The sequence below is a fragment of the Glossina fuscipes genome, unplaced genomic scaffold (genome assembly GCF_014805625.2).
Source record: "Glossina fuscipes isolate IAEA_lab_2018 unplaced genomic scaffold, Yale_Gfus_2 28, whole genome shotgun sequence".
Lineage (NCBI taxonomy): Eukaryota > Metazoa > Arthropoda > Insecta > Diptera > Glossinidae > Glossina > Glossina fuscipes.
This window is the reverse complement of record NW_023998423.1, coordinates 7,951,786-7,968,170: the sequence shown is the minus strand read 5'-3', so window position 1 is coordinate 7,968,170 and position 16,385 is coordinate 7,951,786. Positions and strand designations below refer to the sequence as shown.

The following is a 16,385-nucleotide window of genomic DNA, read 5'->3' as shown; positions in this document are numbered from 1 at the left end:
TTGGGTTCGTTTAAGTTGTACGCGGTTGTTCTGCGCATATGGCTTATTGGTAATTTATAAAATTTCAGTGATGATATGAGGTTCAATCTAGTTAGAAGTGAGCTTTAATTACTAGAGAATGCCTTTTCTTGTGAGTAGAGTGAATTGTCTTAGGTCTTCGTTTTTGTTTTTGAAGACAAATTTTTGTCTCTTATGAAGCCTAGAAACAAGCCTTTCTGGCCTTTGATAAAATCAGAAATAGTGGTCTCAGACATTAATGCTAAATAACCGAAGCAGTTTTCATAAAAAGTTAACCCACTTCCTTAGCTTTAAAATTAAAATTAATTCAAATTTTTCTAGAATAGTGAATTGTTTTTTTTTTAATAAAGTCTTGATAATAATTATTATTCTTTTTTATTTTCTTTCATTTTTAGATAAATATCTTCTTCGGCCTCCGCAATATCAAACGACGAACAGAGTCAATCGATAATAAACTAATATAATATTCAACACCCACGCAATGAAATACCATATATAACATGCACAAGAACAACATGTCTTTAAAAGCGATTAAAGATACTTAAAAAAATTAAAAAACAAAAAAAAAAAACATTTTTTTTTAAAACAATCATTGCTTAAAAGAAAAATAAAGTTTAACTTATTAAATAATTGAAATAAAGAAAGTAATGAAAATTGAAATTAAAAATGAACAGTCGTAGTTGATTCCATCGCAATGAAGCTTCGAGACATTTCATCATTTAATGATTTCTCCAAGAGAGGCGTGTTAACCAAATGATTAAAGTGTTTTCATAAAAACCTCAAGGAGGGGGAGGTGATGCATGAATGATTGTAATTTATTGAAAAGTTCATCAAAGTGGTCAAAGACTCGAAGAGAAGAAAGATCGGCGAACCTATTGGCAAGTTTATAGGACTACACTTTTTAATAAGTGATTCTAGTTCCAATTGGTACAGAATCTCTTGTCTACTGTCTATATCATAAAGAATCGCTTTCTTTCTTTCTTGGAGCTCTAATACGAAGTAGTATTGCACACTACACGTTGTTTCAACTCAAACCTTTGCTTTCGATTATGTTTTATTTAAATATGTTTTTGCAAAGAAAAAACATTAATACCCTATACTGATACTTGTAATGCCTGTTAAAAATGAAAAAAAAAATTGCAAACCTTTTCGATGAATGTTTTATTTTTGCTGGATTATCCTCCCATTCCGATGGGGTATTTTTCTATGCGGCAGACGAGAGTAGAGAAGTGCATCATTACCACTCGGTGGTAGTTGTAAATGAATAAAAATTTTTCGCATTTCAATGAATTTCGAGCATTCAATAATAAATTAAGTCTAATATCGCGTGTGATTGTTTTTCGAAAATACAATTAAAAAAAAAAAAAAGAAGAAGAAATTTAAAAAATTTTATGCATTGTACACTTTTGTAATATAATAATAAAATGATTAATACGCTTAATGCAAGCATTATTAAATTAATTAATTAGCTAGCAAATAACAAAAATGTATAAATATATAAATAAATAATAATCGAAAAAATTTATATTATCGGTTTGAATCGAATCTCTTAATATCGTGCACCATTACATGTCTCGGTTTCCCTTAATACCTCTTGTTCGCTAGAAAATTTCTTTAGGCACCATATGAAGGTTTGCATTGCCCCAGAAAAAATTCCTTTATTGACCTCATATCCAATATATAATATATTATATATGTGATATTTTTGTGCGAAAAAATAAAGTTTTGGTCTCTGCGCTAATGCCAACCCATCCAATATAGAATATAAATAATATTCAAAATAAATATGATATCAAGTTTTATGATTCATTTATTATTTCTGTTCGAAAAGAAAACTTTCGACCTCTGCACTAATGTCAACCCATCCGATATAAAATCTATATAATATTCAAAATCACTATCATATCGGTCTTAATCATTCATTTATTTTTGTCCGAAAAATAAAAACTTTTGTCCATGTTTTTCATTTTAAATATGTTGTTGTGGACAACAGGGATGGCGCGTACAGCTTGATAGCCGTCGAGACGCATTCCGATGTTAGATAAAGCGAAATAATAATTAAATGCATAAATAAATGTTTTAAAATAAAGGAAAATGCCAGAAAAATGTAATTAATTTGCATGAAACATAACGAATGCCGTGATGTGAAAAGAAAAACTAATGCCAATAAACTGAATCAAAATTGCAACAAAAACAGCAGTAACAACAACAATTACCACCTAGTGATTTACGCCTAACACTAACTCTATCTATCACTAGCCTATGTCGCTATATGAATATTTATTTATTTATTATTATTAATTTTTATTTTTATTTGTATTTAAAATTTTTTTTTTTGTTTTCTTTTTTTTTCGACAAATAAGTTCGTGTTTTTTTTTTTTTTGTACATAAGTTTTATAACCGAAAATGCATGCAATTTGAAGCATAAATTAATTCCATACAAAAACAAAGACCCGGCAACGTTAATATAAACTAAAACAAACTTTGCTTACCCGCCGTATGACTTTGAATTTACTGAAAAGCAAATAAAATTTCTTAAGATTTTAAAATATGGATGCTACGAAATTGTTAAATTCCAACAGTTTATCAGTTGTGAATAAACCGAAATCTTTGTTTGAATTGTCGGAGGAGATGTCATTATCAATAGCGGCAGCTTCTGCACTCCCGACACCGCCAACGTCATTTTCCACAGCACCGCCATCACCAGCAGCGAATACAGTCACACCTGTCACACCGAGGTCTCATGCAACTCATACACCGCGAGAAATACCAACCATGTATATATTGGATGCGATCTATGATGACAATGACAACTATATGACTCAACGTGAGTATAACAAATTAAATGAATTTAAATGAATTTTTACTACAAGCCTGCATTGGGAATAGCACTGAAGAGTGTATGGTTTAATTTCAAAGGCTGTTGTTCATTTAAACTAAATGATAGAAAGCTAAAAATATTATTATTTCTTGTCACCAAAATATCTGGCTGTTCGCTTGCTGAATCGTTGTTTAGTTCAAGCAACGTTAATGATATTTGATGTAATCGTCCAAATGACAATTATCTCTGGTAGGTGTGTAAGTTTGCTTCCGCTGCTTTTTTTTCGAAACTTTATTGTGAAAAATTCTTTATACATTTGCAGTTTAAAATATTGTCCGTCCTTGAGCATTATTTTTGGAATTTTTTAAAAACAATATGAATACCGTGCGGAAAGAGGGACAAGTCTTTTAAGGCCATCAACAGAGAAATCCATATTTTGATATTCTAATAAGAGTCGAAGCATCGTTCGATCAAATGACAAATCATATATTAAAACTCGTATTAATCGGAAGGAGTAACGTGTACTGATAACCGAAGCCCGAATTACCTCACATTGAAAACTCATGACATCGTGAACCATAATACACTACGTCCAGCTGTGCTCCCAAATGAGGCTACCAAGAGCATGCACGGTTTATTGTTGATGTTAAGCGGTCACCTATTCAGCAGAGGGGGGTATTCCATGTCACTCCTAAAAGCTTAGCAGGGGTATTCTTCGAATTAAGCAAAGGAAGTAAATTTTTCCCGCAAATGACGTTTTTTCGATTCAATGTCCCGAGCAACTCTGTTACATACGCTTGTTCAAATGAAGGGTTCTCAGTTTTGTCCAACATTCTACAGTGATTCTCACACTATCCCTTAGAAGTATCCATATTTTCGACATACAGTGAAGCAAAGTTCAATATCTTTGAATTGGTTTTAATAAAATTTTTGATTAAATTCAGTCACCGCCCAGAAATTTCCGGGCCTTGGTAAGATTGAAACGTTTCCTTGACAAAAGACAACTTCATTTAGCAATGTAGTTTCTGTCAAGCGTGGTACAATGAATTTAAGGCACTTCTATCCTTTTTATACTCATCGTCAAAGGATGGAAGGTTGTATTTATTTCGTCAATACGTTTGCAGCGCTCAGAAGGAAGCATCAGAGACCCCATAAAGTATTGTTGATCAGCATAAAATTGTAAATCGATTTAAACACGTCGGTCTGTCCGTCTGTGTAATGTCTGTTGTAAGCATTCTTCTGGCAAGAATGAACCCATCGACTTTAAATTCGGCAAAAACGTTGCAAGTTCATGCGCGGAGGTTCATATTGAAATTTGGAAAAATCGGTCGAAGGACACGCCCATAACACCACGTAAACTAAGAACGCCTCTATTTTCAAAAGAAATAGGAAATTGGTTTTTCGCCCTTTACTCATAAACTAAATCAGACAAATCTGTAAAATTTTGAATATACATTGTATGAGTCGTAGTTCTGTAGAACCTGTACAAAAATGTTAAAAATTGACCACGCCTGCCCAATGTTATAATGTATCAAAATTTAATTATTTTTCAATACCTAAACAAGCTTCAAAAACCCCATAAAGAATACAAATTCTCGGCCAATTTCAAATGCCAATTGGAATGCATCTAAATATGTCCGCCTGTTTGTCTGTCTGTTTGCGCAACTGTATAGTATTTGAAAATGAAGATATCGCTTACAAATTTGCAAAAGAATTTGGAAGGGACTTGTAAGTACACGCCTACAACTACACGCCCACACACGTATCCGACAAGGACTTATAATTTGAAAATAGCTTGAAAATTGAGTTCTTTTACTTTTTCTGTCTTTTTTAGGATAACGGTAAAGGGTATAAAAGATTCGCTCACGACTGAATATAATATTTTTACTTGTATTTTTAATGAATGATTCTTTCTCTCGTAAATTATGGGGACATTATGCTAAGCTGATAGGCTGTATAACTGCTAAGACAAATGGCAATTAAATGAAAAGAATTTTAATCTAAAGTCTGCAACGGTCTCACACGAACGCCACCCATGCCCACATACCATTCTGAAGTTTTATTCTTTGACGCTCTTCCAAGGCTTTATTAAACACAATATGGTATAAAGAAGTTTTAAATCATTTTTCGAATTGCGCTACCATCAGATTAATCAGGTAAAAATTCTCGATCAATTAATTGGATTATCAGAGAATCATCTTTAGTACTAGACAAGAAAAGTTCTAAACAAATGTGATAAGACGTGAATACTTATTTGAAGGCATTGAGTGATTGGAATGCAACAAAAAGTCAAAAGTATGAACAAAATTATGATTAAATATAATAGAGTTTAGATATCGATTTTCAAAAACTTTATCCGATGATCGTGTTGTTAAGTTAATTGTTCTCATTTAAAACAAGTTCTGCAAAATGAAAGTTCAATGATTCGCTTCTATTGAAAATTCATAGAGGAAATGCTATTAACTTATGGTATTAGCTTAATAGTGACTAAAAAATGTTAATATCATTCATAATTCATTCATTGTCATTAATTCGTAATATCAATAAATTAAGACGTAAATGCATTACGTCGGTATCGAATTCCTTTTTTAAAATTTGCTAACGAATGATTGTGGTTTGTCGTTGTTAATTAACACATACATGTATATTTGATGTTGAATAACATTTACACAAAATGGCTAAACCTTGACATTGATTTTACTATAATTGACAATATTCAATAAGAAAAAAAAAAGCAGAAAGAAAATCATTTACTTATAAATTAATACATTTCAACAATCAAGTGCGGTTTTGTAAAAGTGCTCTCGCTGATCGTACAGTACACAGATTTTCTTTTCAATGTTAATGGCATGTAAATATAACGATTATTTGTAATGCTTTGCAAATCAACGTTTAATACCTCTTATGTAACATTAAAAAAAAAAAAAAAAAAAAACGAATGAGAGAAGAAGAAAAATAATTACAAAATTCCATCAAAAAATTGTTGCTTTATGCTGATACTTCTGGATTCTCTAATTAAAGACAAGTCATAAATACGCTTATCATTAACGTGGGCACTGCCTGATGAGACTAATAACCAATAAATTGACAGACAGATGAGTAAATTGTTTTGATTGTTTGTTTATATGTTTATATCAATTAAAAGTTGCCGCGTACCCACTAATCCTAACGCAAGTCAAGATTGTCCCTACATTTGTAAGGATTCTTTCTCTCATTCCGTTGCGAAATAAAATTCATATTTATACCCTACACCCAGTGCAGGGTGTATTAAGTTAGTGCGGACGTATGTAACACCCAGAAGGACTTAACGTAGAGTCACTTTCTATTATGGCAATCGATTCAGAAACGTCTTCTAAATTGATCTAAGTTCATCTGTCCCTCCGATGTCTGTTCATGCACTTTTCTGTTCAAGCCGCAACTTTTCGCAACTTTTGAGATATTTTGATGAAATTTGATAGACTGGCGCACTTTGGCCCAAGGAAGAACGTTATTGGAATGGATTCTTTTCGATCACTCCCTAGGTAAGGTCCTGTATAGAAAACTGGTTATATGGAAGAAAATTTCAATTTTCAAAATTTCTCGGCTAAAGTGACTAAGTAGTTGTATTTCGGCATTCGAACGTGATGCGAAAGCTTGGGACCGGCTGGGGCAAATTTTTGGAACCTCCTCTCAGGTAATGGTCGACTTTTTCCAAACAGAATGTTTATGCTGGCCTCATAACTAAAGTGAGATTCATATCCATCCCATTCTATATATCAAGCAAAACGAGCAAATAAAGAAAGAAAAAAAACAAGGAAGCGCTACAGTTATAAATACTTATCTCACAAGTAAATGTAAAGATGCTTCGACCTACGATAGAAGCAAGTAAATTTGGGCAAGAAATCTTTTCTTTTTTTGGGATAGTAACATAGGCAGTTCTTTGGGGATTATCCAAATTTTGAAAATCGGGATATAAAGAAAAAAAAGGACAGATATGAAAAAGATTTAAAGATTATATGAATTGAAAAATTTCGAAGCAATAAAAAGTTATCTGCTTAACCAGAGCCCCAGGCGGGCGCCTAAGAGAGAGAACATGATTAATGTTTTCGATTATCTTCGAAACCATGCTTACGTGCGTAAAGAAACGATTGTTACGTTATTACGCTACGCCTGTAACGTTCTTACGATGCTCACTACCTTCATCTATTCACTAAATTATTACAAATTTCTTCTGGTAAGAGAAATTCATTCATTCGAAAAAATTCTTACGAGTTTCGGAGAATAGTAGCGATATAGAGACTGGAAAACTTTGTTTTTATTATGAGTTTTTATATATATTTGTCATGAAAATTAATTGACGAAGTCCTCAGAAATAGATTTCACTTAAATAAGAGTGATGAGATTTTAAGCCTCTCCCTCCCCTCTGAACCATTGTTTAAGTCATGTCATACGCGTCTCATAAGTTCGCTTCAATACTCATAGTCGTCATCGATATCTCCCCTTAAATAAAACGAATAATGCTTAGATGGTCGTAGAGCGCAAGAAGGAAATTATATTCCGCTTACAATGAGTCTTTTGGTTTTGAATATTTTGATTTTTGTGTTACTACAAAATTAGTACTTCATTAGATAGCACAGTTTACATTGTATAGAAGAGCGTTCAAAAAATAAGGTGAATGTTTATTTTACAAGCAGACGCGATTCGCTTATCAATGAAGATGTTTTTGTTGGATTTTGTTGAAATGCTACATATGTTATTTGTGTATGACAGAATTTTCATGGCATCCGTTTGTTAGTTTACATTTTTTCTTCAACTCATCGAGTCATCTATTGTTGTTTTGCTGATTCATAGAAGATGGAGTTTGTGTATAAGAAGCTCTGCCGTAAGAAACCTTATATTGATATCCAAAGCTCTTCCGTTATTGTCTTCTAGATTATTAGTGTGCTGCGATGACTTAAGTAGGGTAAAATCATTTTAGGCAAAAACCAACATATTTTTAATGAAATCTTATACACGCACTCAGTGATAATTCGGATTAGTTTCTACTCTGCCTTGTAGATGGTCATTCACTTTATGTTGAACTTGAAGACTTGAGTTGTGAAGACGGCAAACTCAACAGAAAGCTGAAAAGTATGTTTAGGATAACAATGTTATGGAAAATAATCCGAATTATATATGTATACATGTATATATATATATATATATATATATATATGTCTAATTAATAACACGAAAAACGTTTATGCTTCGGTAAGGTGAAGCATTGTGTACCTTATAAAGCATTGAATTATGACAATAAACAATGCCTTGTTAAAGGCTACACCTAAACGTGTGATGACAAACTCACGAGGTGTCCGAAAAATAGAGCACGTTTTTGGCTTGTAAGGGCTTTTCTTTTTTAAAGAACATTTTTATAAGAGAAGAACATCTTCATAGAGAGAGAGAGAGAAACTGTTCCGTCCCAACCGAAAGTTTCCATATTTATTTAGTATGCCGGAGAAGTGTTAAGCATGCAAATGTTATTTCATTCGTCTTTGTGACAAAAAAATATGGCGATGTATCAAACTTCATAAAAATGCATTTGAAATTGATGAACATCAGACAGACAGATGGACGGATATACTTAAACCGATGCAGGAAATGATGTTGAATACCGTAGTATTTGCTCCCAGGTATTGAATGCAATTTGTTAGTTATAGGCTCATAGGTTTTCACAACTGGCGTTCATTACGGTTTAGCAATTGAGCGAATTTCAAGACGAGAGCTATTAAGCATAAGATGTTGCTAAGATTTTTCTTTTTTTACTTTGGATATCGGCTCATGACATTTGATTTTGGAAATGATTTCATGTAAACGATCGCCTCTTGACTTTTGTAAAAACTCAATTCTTGATTACCAATTTATCGCTGCTTTCCCACAAAAATCTTCTCTTATTTTATCCATAGTTCATTGAGAGTTTGTACTTAATCGAACTAAACCAATGACTGACTATGTAAAACCATAAAAAAAAAGGTCAACGCAGTTGCACAGAACGATCTTGGTGGTCAGTTTAGAATGCCATTTTTAGGACATACACTGTATTGAACTTTTTTGGTAAACTTTGAATTGACTATGTCACGCGTATCGACCAAGTCTAAGTAATCTGTCGAATTCTTTATTGACATTATTTTCAGTACTACATTTAAGTTTTGAATTCTTCAGGTTTGGATTCTTAACATCATAAACGCCATCATTTGATTCCATTTTTCCAGTAAGATTAGAAAGTTTTCTAGGCCCATTTTGTTGATCATAAATTTGCTTATTTACGTGTTAAACGTAGCCCGAGCGGATTCGTTAGTTTTGTCATGATTTTTAATTATTCTTCTACGCTGTGTAACAGGTTTGTCAGGCAACACCGAACACAAATGTCAATTTTAGCAAGAACCAACAGACAACCTTTGAAAAAGAAATCGCTTGCTTGATCGCTCTACGTAACTAATAACAGAGAGCTATTTGCGTTGAGATTAGCGTCTTTGATTAGCGATTGCCATTGAAAGTAAACATCCGAACCCTCTTAGTTTTCTTATCATGTTAATGATTGGTCTCTTAGCAGAACCACCGAAACTCTCTCAAAGTTCAACTTTAGAAGTCAGTAGTAGAAAAGGCTTTGAAAGTATTGCTAATCATACAAGTAAGTTTCAAATTTTCAGTTTTTTTTTTGAAAAAGAGATGAAGATGCTTGATGATAAACCAATTAAATCCATTTTTAAATTTTATCTCTAAACCTAAACAAGCAATACATATACGAAATTTCAAAATTCTAGCGCAATTATTCTAATGCATATTAAGTTTCCCAGCTTTCAAGCATGCAGGGTCGTATAATCGCTTATAAAAAATTCTTTTGCAACTTAGATCTGTAAACATTACTTACTTACTCTGGAACATTTTTCACTATCACAAAGCTATTGATTTTGATGGTCGACATAAAACTAACGTCTAACGTAATTATATTTAACCGCGACCGAATCTTTTATACTCATCACCATTATCCGCCTTACACCGGCGTGAGATCCGTGACATTTAGTTTTGAACCAACACACTTAGTTTGTCGCTTTCTTCTCTCCAAGCTAAGAAACGAATCCTCCATATTGTGGGATTCATAATATTTGCTTTCAAGTTAACACATTTTTTGACAGAGCGATGTAAGGAATGTAGAGAATAATTTTCAACATTCTGTTTTACTTGCCTTGGGAATAACAAGCGAAAATATCATCAAGTAAGAAAATAAAATTCAATCGGGATCGAATCTTTTATATCCAGAACTAAATTTTCATTCTCTATAAAATGGAGTGGCTGCGGCTGATTGTTTCTCTTTACAAAATAAAAGTATTTGTCACATTGGTGCGTAGACTTTATAGGCGTGTCCTTGGAAAAGTTTAAGTCTGTTCCAAATTTTCTCTTTTCTTACTTTCATTTACGCTATTGGTAGAATCGTTATCACAGACAGACAGATGGATAGACGCACAGACGGACATGCTTAAGTGCATTCCAAATTTGAAACTGACGAGGGCTTTATATACTTTGTGGGGTTTCTGAAGTGTGTTTCTGCGCTTTATGAAGGTAGAGGAAAAAAAATTAAATTCTGATAAACTATAATATTAGTTAGGCGTGGTCAATTTTCTTCATTTTGTACAGTTGCTAGAGAATCGTCTATAGAATATGCTTTCAAACTTTTTCACATTTATCTGCCATAGTTTATGAGTAATGAGTAAAGAACCAATTTTTGGATCCTTTTGAAAAACAGAGGTGTTCCTAGTCTACATGGTGTTGTGGGCGTATCCTTCAACGGAGTTGTCACATTTTCAATATCAATCTGCGTGCAAGAACTGTCAATAGTTCTGCCAAATTTGAAGTCGATTTTTGCTATGAGGAGAATGTTGGCTACAGACTTTACATAGCCAGAGAGAGAGAGAGGGACAATCGGATAGACGGATATGTTTAAATCGATTCAGCATTTGCTTCTAATCAAGAATATATATGCCATGTGAGGTCTCTTTGCAGCTTTCGTCTGGGCGTAGCAAACGTTTTGATAAAATAAATATATTCCTCATCCTTTGGTGATAGGTATAAAAATGTTTAAATTTTTGGAAATGTTCGTTTTTTTTTTTTTTACAATTTATTACATGAAAGTAAATATTTTGTTTGGGAACATTAGTTCCACCTAAACATTGAAAAATATTCCATTGCTTTCGTACTAACAAGGTAAAAAGTATTCTCACACAAATGTCTCATTTTGTTCAGTGGAAAAAATCAAAATTACAATGATATGCAAATTGTTTAGAAAAAAACAACGCTATTAAAGTAAACAAAAAAAAAAAAAAAAAGAAGAAGATTTATTGTCTGTTACCTTGGCAATGTTTTATCAAAAAAATGAAATGTAAAAAATGTGAAAGGAAAATTAAGAGAAAATTCGGTGTTGATTTTAGTATTGAACAAACATTTCTTTGTTATTATTTTTTTCGTTTTTGGCGTGTGAACAGCACTTTCCGGCTAAGCGAAAGACATCAAAGAAATAGGCAAAAGCGATTCTCATAAATTTTATTAAGAGAGAGAGAAAAAAAACACACACATTTTTATCAATGATTGGATATTATTTAAATGTCACACCGATGGCAATTTTATAAGCAAGTCATATAATGAATGAGAAGGAAAAGCCGACACCTACACCCCGATGAAATTTATTCAATAAGTTCTGTTCACATTCATTACATAAGGTATGTTAAGGTCATAAGAAAGGTTTGTAACTTGAGAAAAAGTATGTTTTCTATTGCTCTCGCTCGGAGAATGGATTTAGAAATGTTTACTTGATCAGGCAATCATAAAATACAAGCAATATTACATAAATCGTTCCGTAAATTAACTAACAGTTAGGAGTAAAAACAGGTGATAGAGGATCTGCAGAGAAGAGATGATCTGATTAGAGTAAAGAACAAGACCATTGTAGCCATATCGTTCTCTCCGTCTTTCAGTACGTTCATGATTATAGACTCCAGATCTGTTTTAGACCAAGTCGTTTATTCCCGTCAAAATAATTTTAAAGGTCCGGTAAGTTCAGTAAAAGCGATTAAAAATTTCGAGATATAACGGTATAAAGTGGTAAAAGCATCTACAAGGAAGCGACCTTAACTACTTTGAACTGTCTGATCTATCTGTTTATATAGCTTCTACAGTCATAACTACGGTTTTAAGATTAGATCTAACAACCATTTTACCTTCTTTAGATCAGATTCAAAAACCGGCACAATGCGTCCATAGATTTGCTTATGTTTAGAAACAGATCTAAAGATTACCTTACTAACTCTTTGTCTGATTTGTGTGCAATAATTCTTCCATTAGACTATCGCTTGGGTTCAGGGCGCAAGTGAGTTGGAGAACATCCTCATTTCAGAATGTATTATTACGCTTATTAACCGTCCAGAATAGGCCCTGGCCATGCTTGGACTGTTTTGCTTTCCCAAAATGTATCTAAACAACATATGATGGGCGTAAAAAAGACGTCTTAAGCTAGAAATAACTTTTTGTTCAATTTTTTAAGCCAATGCCACGTGTGGTACCGGCTATATTAAACTTGGGTAGACTTACGTAACACATAGAAGCGCTTAAGATACACTCACCTTTCGATTCAACATCATTTTTTGAATTTCCTAAACTTGTCTGGCCATGTATTTTCGCGTTGGAGCTACGGGCCGCGAGTTTTGAGATATATCTATGAAATTTGGCGCACTGACGTCTTTTGTTCCAAAGAGAAGGGCTACTGAAAATGGTTCGAGTGTGTCCAGGTAACGCCCTATTTTGAAAAGTCCTTATATAGAAAAAAATTGCTATTTTCACAATTTCTTGTCTGAAGTCACGGACTAAGAGCATTTCAGCATTCTAAAGTGGTGTGAAAACTTTGGATCGGCTGGGTCAATTTATCGAACATCCTCTCATATAAATGTTCCTACGAGAATTGAATCTTAATTACGGTAGAAAGTAATCATGGTGAAAATTGTTTCGTAATGGTAAATTGATAAAGACAGCAAACTTACCAAATTTGGACCACGTAAGTCTATTGTTTGGATACCACAGCATATAAGGATGCTCAGGAAATATAAACCCTTGTATATCAAAAAGCCCTTACTTTTGATGTTTTATGATAAAAATAGGTCCACAGTCGAAATTGGGTATAAAAATTAACGGTTGTTAATAACGCTCACTTATGGCTACCATTTAGACCTCACCATATATAGTACTTACCATGGAAAGTAAGCCCTTATAGGGCGAGAAAGTCTAATTTCTAACTTTTTAGGACAGATACTGGAAAACAATCAAATTTCAAGGAAGCCAATTAAACTTGCTTGGATCACGTTATGTAATCTTTTTGGCCATCGTCCAATATGCGGGCTTTCATGGAATATCTACCTGTTCATGAAAATAATGTATAATTTTTGTTATATTATAACCAAAGCCGTACTAGATGCATTGGTATAAGGTATCTTAACGTCGGCCTTGCCCGACAATAATGTTTTTACTTTTTCTTTTTTTTGTTATTGCATCAAATGATTTGGAACTATAAATTTCATTGAATTGAAATGTTGTTTTGCTTTTATAGATTTAATGAACTAAACATAGAACAACAAATATTCTCTTTAATAGTGCAATCGAAAAAGAAACATGTTGCCTTTATGTGTTATACAGTTGGTACGAGAAATTCAATACTTTACAAAACTTTTTAAGGCATTATTAACAACAACGTTGAAATAGGTAACTTAACGTAAAAAAACGAATTGTTTTTTTATATTCACCATCGAAAAATCTATTAACTTTGTTAATACATGATTGCCTACCATTTCGATAGGTGTTGAACATCTTTCAGAAACTGTCTCCTAAGACTGCTTCCCATCATGACTATCATAAATGAAAATGTTTTCGTTTTTTTTTTTTTTTTGTTTTACAGAAATTTCAATTTTTTCTCATATGACTATTTTTAGTCATATTTTCTTCCATATTTCATCGAAACAGTTTTTTAAATTCTAAGGTTAATGCATGGAAAAATTTGGCGCTTTACTACACTAATCTTATCATGTGTAGTTTACATAGTTCAACAGGATTTGTTTAAACGATCTTGAACAACATAATTTATCTTTCATTATGAAATTCGGAAATTGAAATATAATATAATGACAATAGGATAGCTACGATGCAGGAGGCTTTGATGAGCTTACTTGTCTTTTCATGGAGCATTTTCGCGAGAACAAAACAAAACCTTTCCAAATGATTTATTGATAAGCTTATAATCAAGAAGAGAGATTTTAAGATAATGGCTATATACGATCTGGCAACCTGGAGTTTCATAGTTTTCACGAGACATGTATTATAATGATCAGCTTGAAATATTAAGACCAATTGTCGTGATCTTGGCATTGCGCATATATTGTTTGAATTTTCACCGCCTGCGGAACTTGACATGCATGCTTGTTGTTAAGCAAAAATGGCCGAGATCTGTCCTTGAAAAGCCAGCTACAAAAAATATTTTCATCGAGATCCCATAAGCGACAATAAATATTCAATTAAAATGTTGCTCAAATATAGAAACAGCATTGATTAGATAACTTTTCCTGGAATTAATAGAAACCGCCTTAGCTGACAAGTTCTCAAGAATCCCTCAAAATCTTCTTTAGTTTGCTTTATTTGCTTATTTATTAATGTTTTGATATAGTATTAATATATTTTGGAATATTACAAAAGATCTAATAAACTAAATATAACTTTCCTTTTTAAGCAGATGTTGCAGAAAAGCAACAAAGTCTGCAAATTAAAGTGTTTCTGTAAAACAAACATGAGAAGAGACAGAGGGTGACGGTTGAGAACAATGTGTTGAGAAAAACCATGGAAAGAAACTATCGTTTGGTTTAATGCGAACAGTGGATACGTGACACCTTTGCCACGTATGTAAAAAAAAAGGGTATAAAAATTGATCGAATTTCTGGTAATTGCAGTCAGTTGGTACAATTTTTTTGTTGACTATGTCTTATGTTGCTGTTGCTGTTGCTGCTTGCTAAAGACATGAGTTTATAAAAAATATTGCTTTAGTTTTTGTTACTCTGACGTCATTCTGAACGGATGTCATTATTTTTGCTTTCCTTTAAGCGTAAATGAGCTGTAAATAGGATTTCAACAACATGTTGACAAACGGACTGTGATAACACACATTCATCTTTTATATAAGTATATACCATGTTGCCTTCGATATACATACATTTGTGAGTGTTGCAAACGGAATGCTTAAATTAAGACACTTCCAGTTTGTGTACAGAGCATAAAAGCATCTACCGGTTTTCCGTCAAGCCCTTGTATGGCGGCAAGCAAAGCGCATAGACGGCCGGCCATATGACAAACTCTTACTTACTTACTTGCTAATTCTTTGTCGTAACTCTTAAAGTGGGCTAAGCTGAAATACTTCAAAGAAAGTGAAACGTAAAACGTGCACACAAAGTTAACGTTAATAAAGTCATAAAGTTGTACAGAAATGTATTTAAGAAATTTTACAAAAGCCACTTAAAAACGGGGCGGGAAGTAATTTTGTTCAGTTCGCGTCGACTCAATATGTGAACACTTATCGTTTTCCTAAGAATTCGTCCTATCGGAATAGCATCGATTTGAAGGAGTTTTGATCATAGTCATCAGATCATCATAAAATATATGTGATTTATCTATTGGACCTAAGGGCAGTGGCGGCGGCAATTGATTAGAACCGGTATCAAGGAATTATTTACGGAGTGAATATATAACTTTTGAGGTGGGATTATTACCTAAGTTGCTATAATGGATGCCAATTAACATTTCGTTTCGATCCTATGGAATTGTCCGCCCATTTAGCCTATTTTCACAATCAATTCGATAAATTGATTAACTTTTAAAAATATATACATAACTGCCAAGGTTTCAACTCTCTGCCTACAATTCTTCAAAATATCGAAAGAATGCATTTAATTGCATCAGGCGGATCGTAAAAATATATATATATATATATTTACTTCAAGGTGTAAATAAATTGAAAAATTAGTGTATTCTCTTATTCGATGTTTTATTCCCTTTGCTTAACAATTCTTTTGAAATTTTCCAGATCTCAGAGTATACTCTGAAGTTATTTCAGATATGAACATAAAAACATCGATGCATTACTTATATGAATTGACATAAATTGTTTTTCCATCAGTTTTAAATGCATTTCAATTAATTTGCGAGAAAATTGCAAACAAAAAAAAAAAAACAAAAAAAAAAAAAGAAGCAAATAAGAAAAGAAGACGACCGAATCGAAATGCTTTCAATGAATTATTGGAAAATCATAAATTTTATTTAAAAAACATTTAAATAATGTCAGAAATACCTTAAGCGGAAAACAAGCTGGAAAGCAAAATTCCTTCAATTTAAAGCAATAAAATTTCAATTAACATTTATTGATATTTTATAAGCAATGTTTAACGCATTGGAGAAATGAGAGAGAGAGAGGGAGAGAGAGAGAGAGAGAGAGAGAGAGAGAGAGAGA

General features: G+C 32.7%; 1 protein-coding gene across 8 annotated transcripts in view; it reads left to right on the top strand.

The window, feature by feature from the left end:
• The window catches only part of LOC119636508 (probable WRKY transcription factor protein 1), a 55,144-nt gene that overhangs the window by 18,204 nt on the left and 20,555 nt on the right, over positions 1-16,385 (top strand). For 5 of the 8 annotated variants that reach the window (XM_038031885.1, XM_038031883.1, XM_038031888.1 and 2 more), the window contains 2 exons: positions 414-828; positions 2,382-2,845. In XM_038031885.1, coding sequence (XP_037887813.1) covers positions 2,569-2,845 — 277 coding nt within the window. In that variant the 5' untranslated portion in view covers positions 414-828; positions 2,382-2,568. The remainder of the gene's footprint in view (positions 1-413; positions 829-2,381; positions 2,846-16,385) is intronic. The other 3 variants (XM_038031890.1, XM_038031884.1, XM_038031889.1) reach the window with 3 other exon arrangements.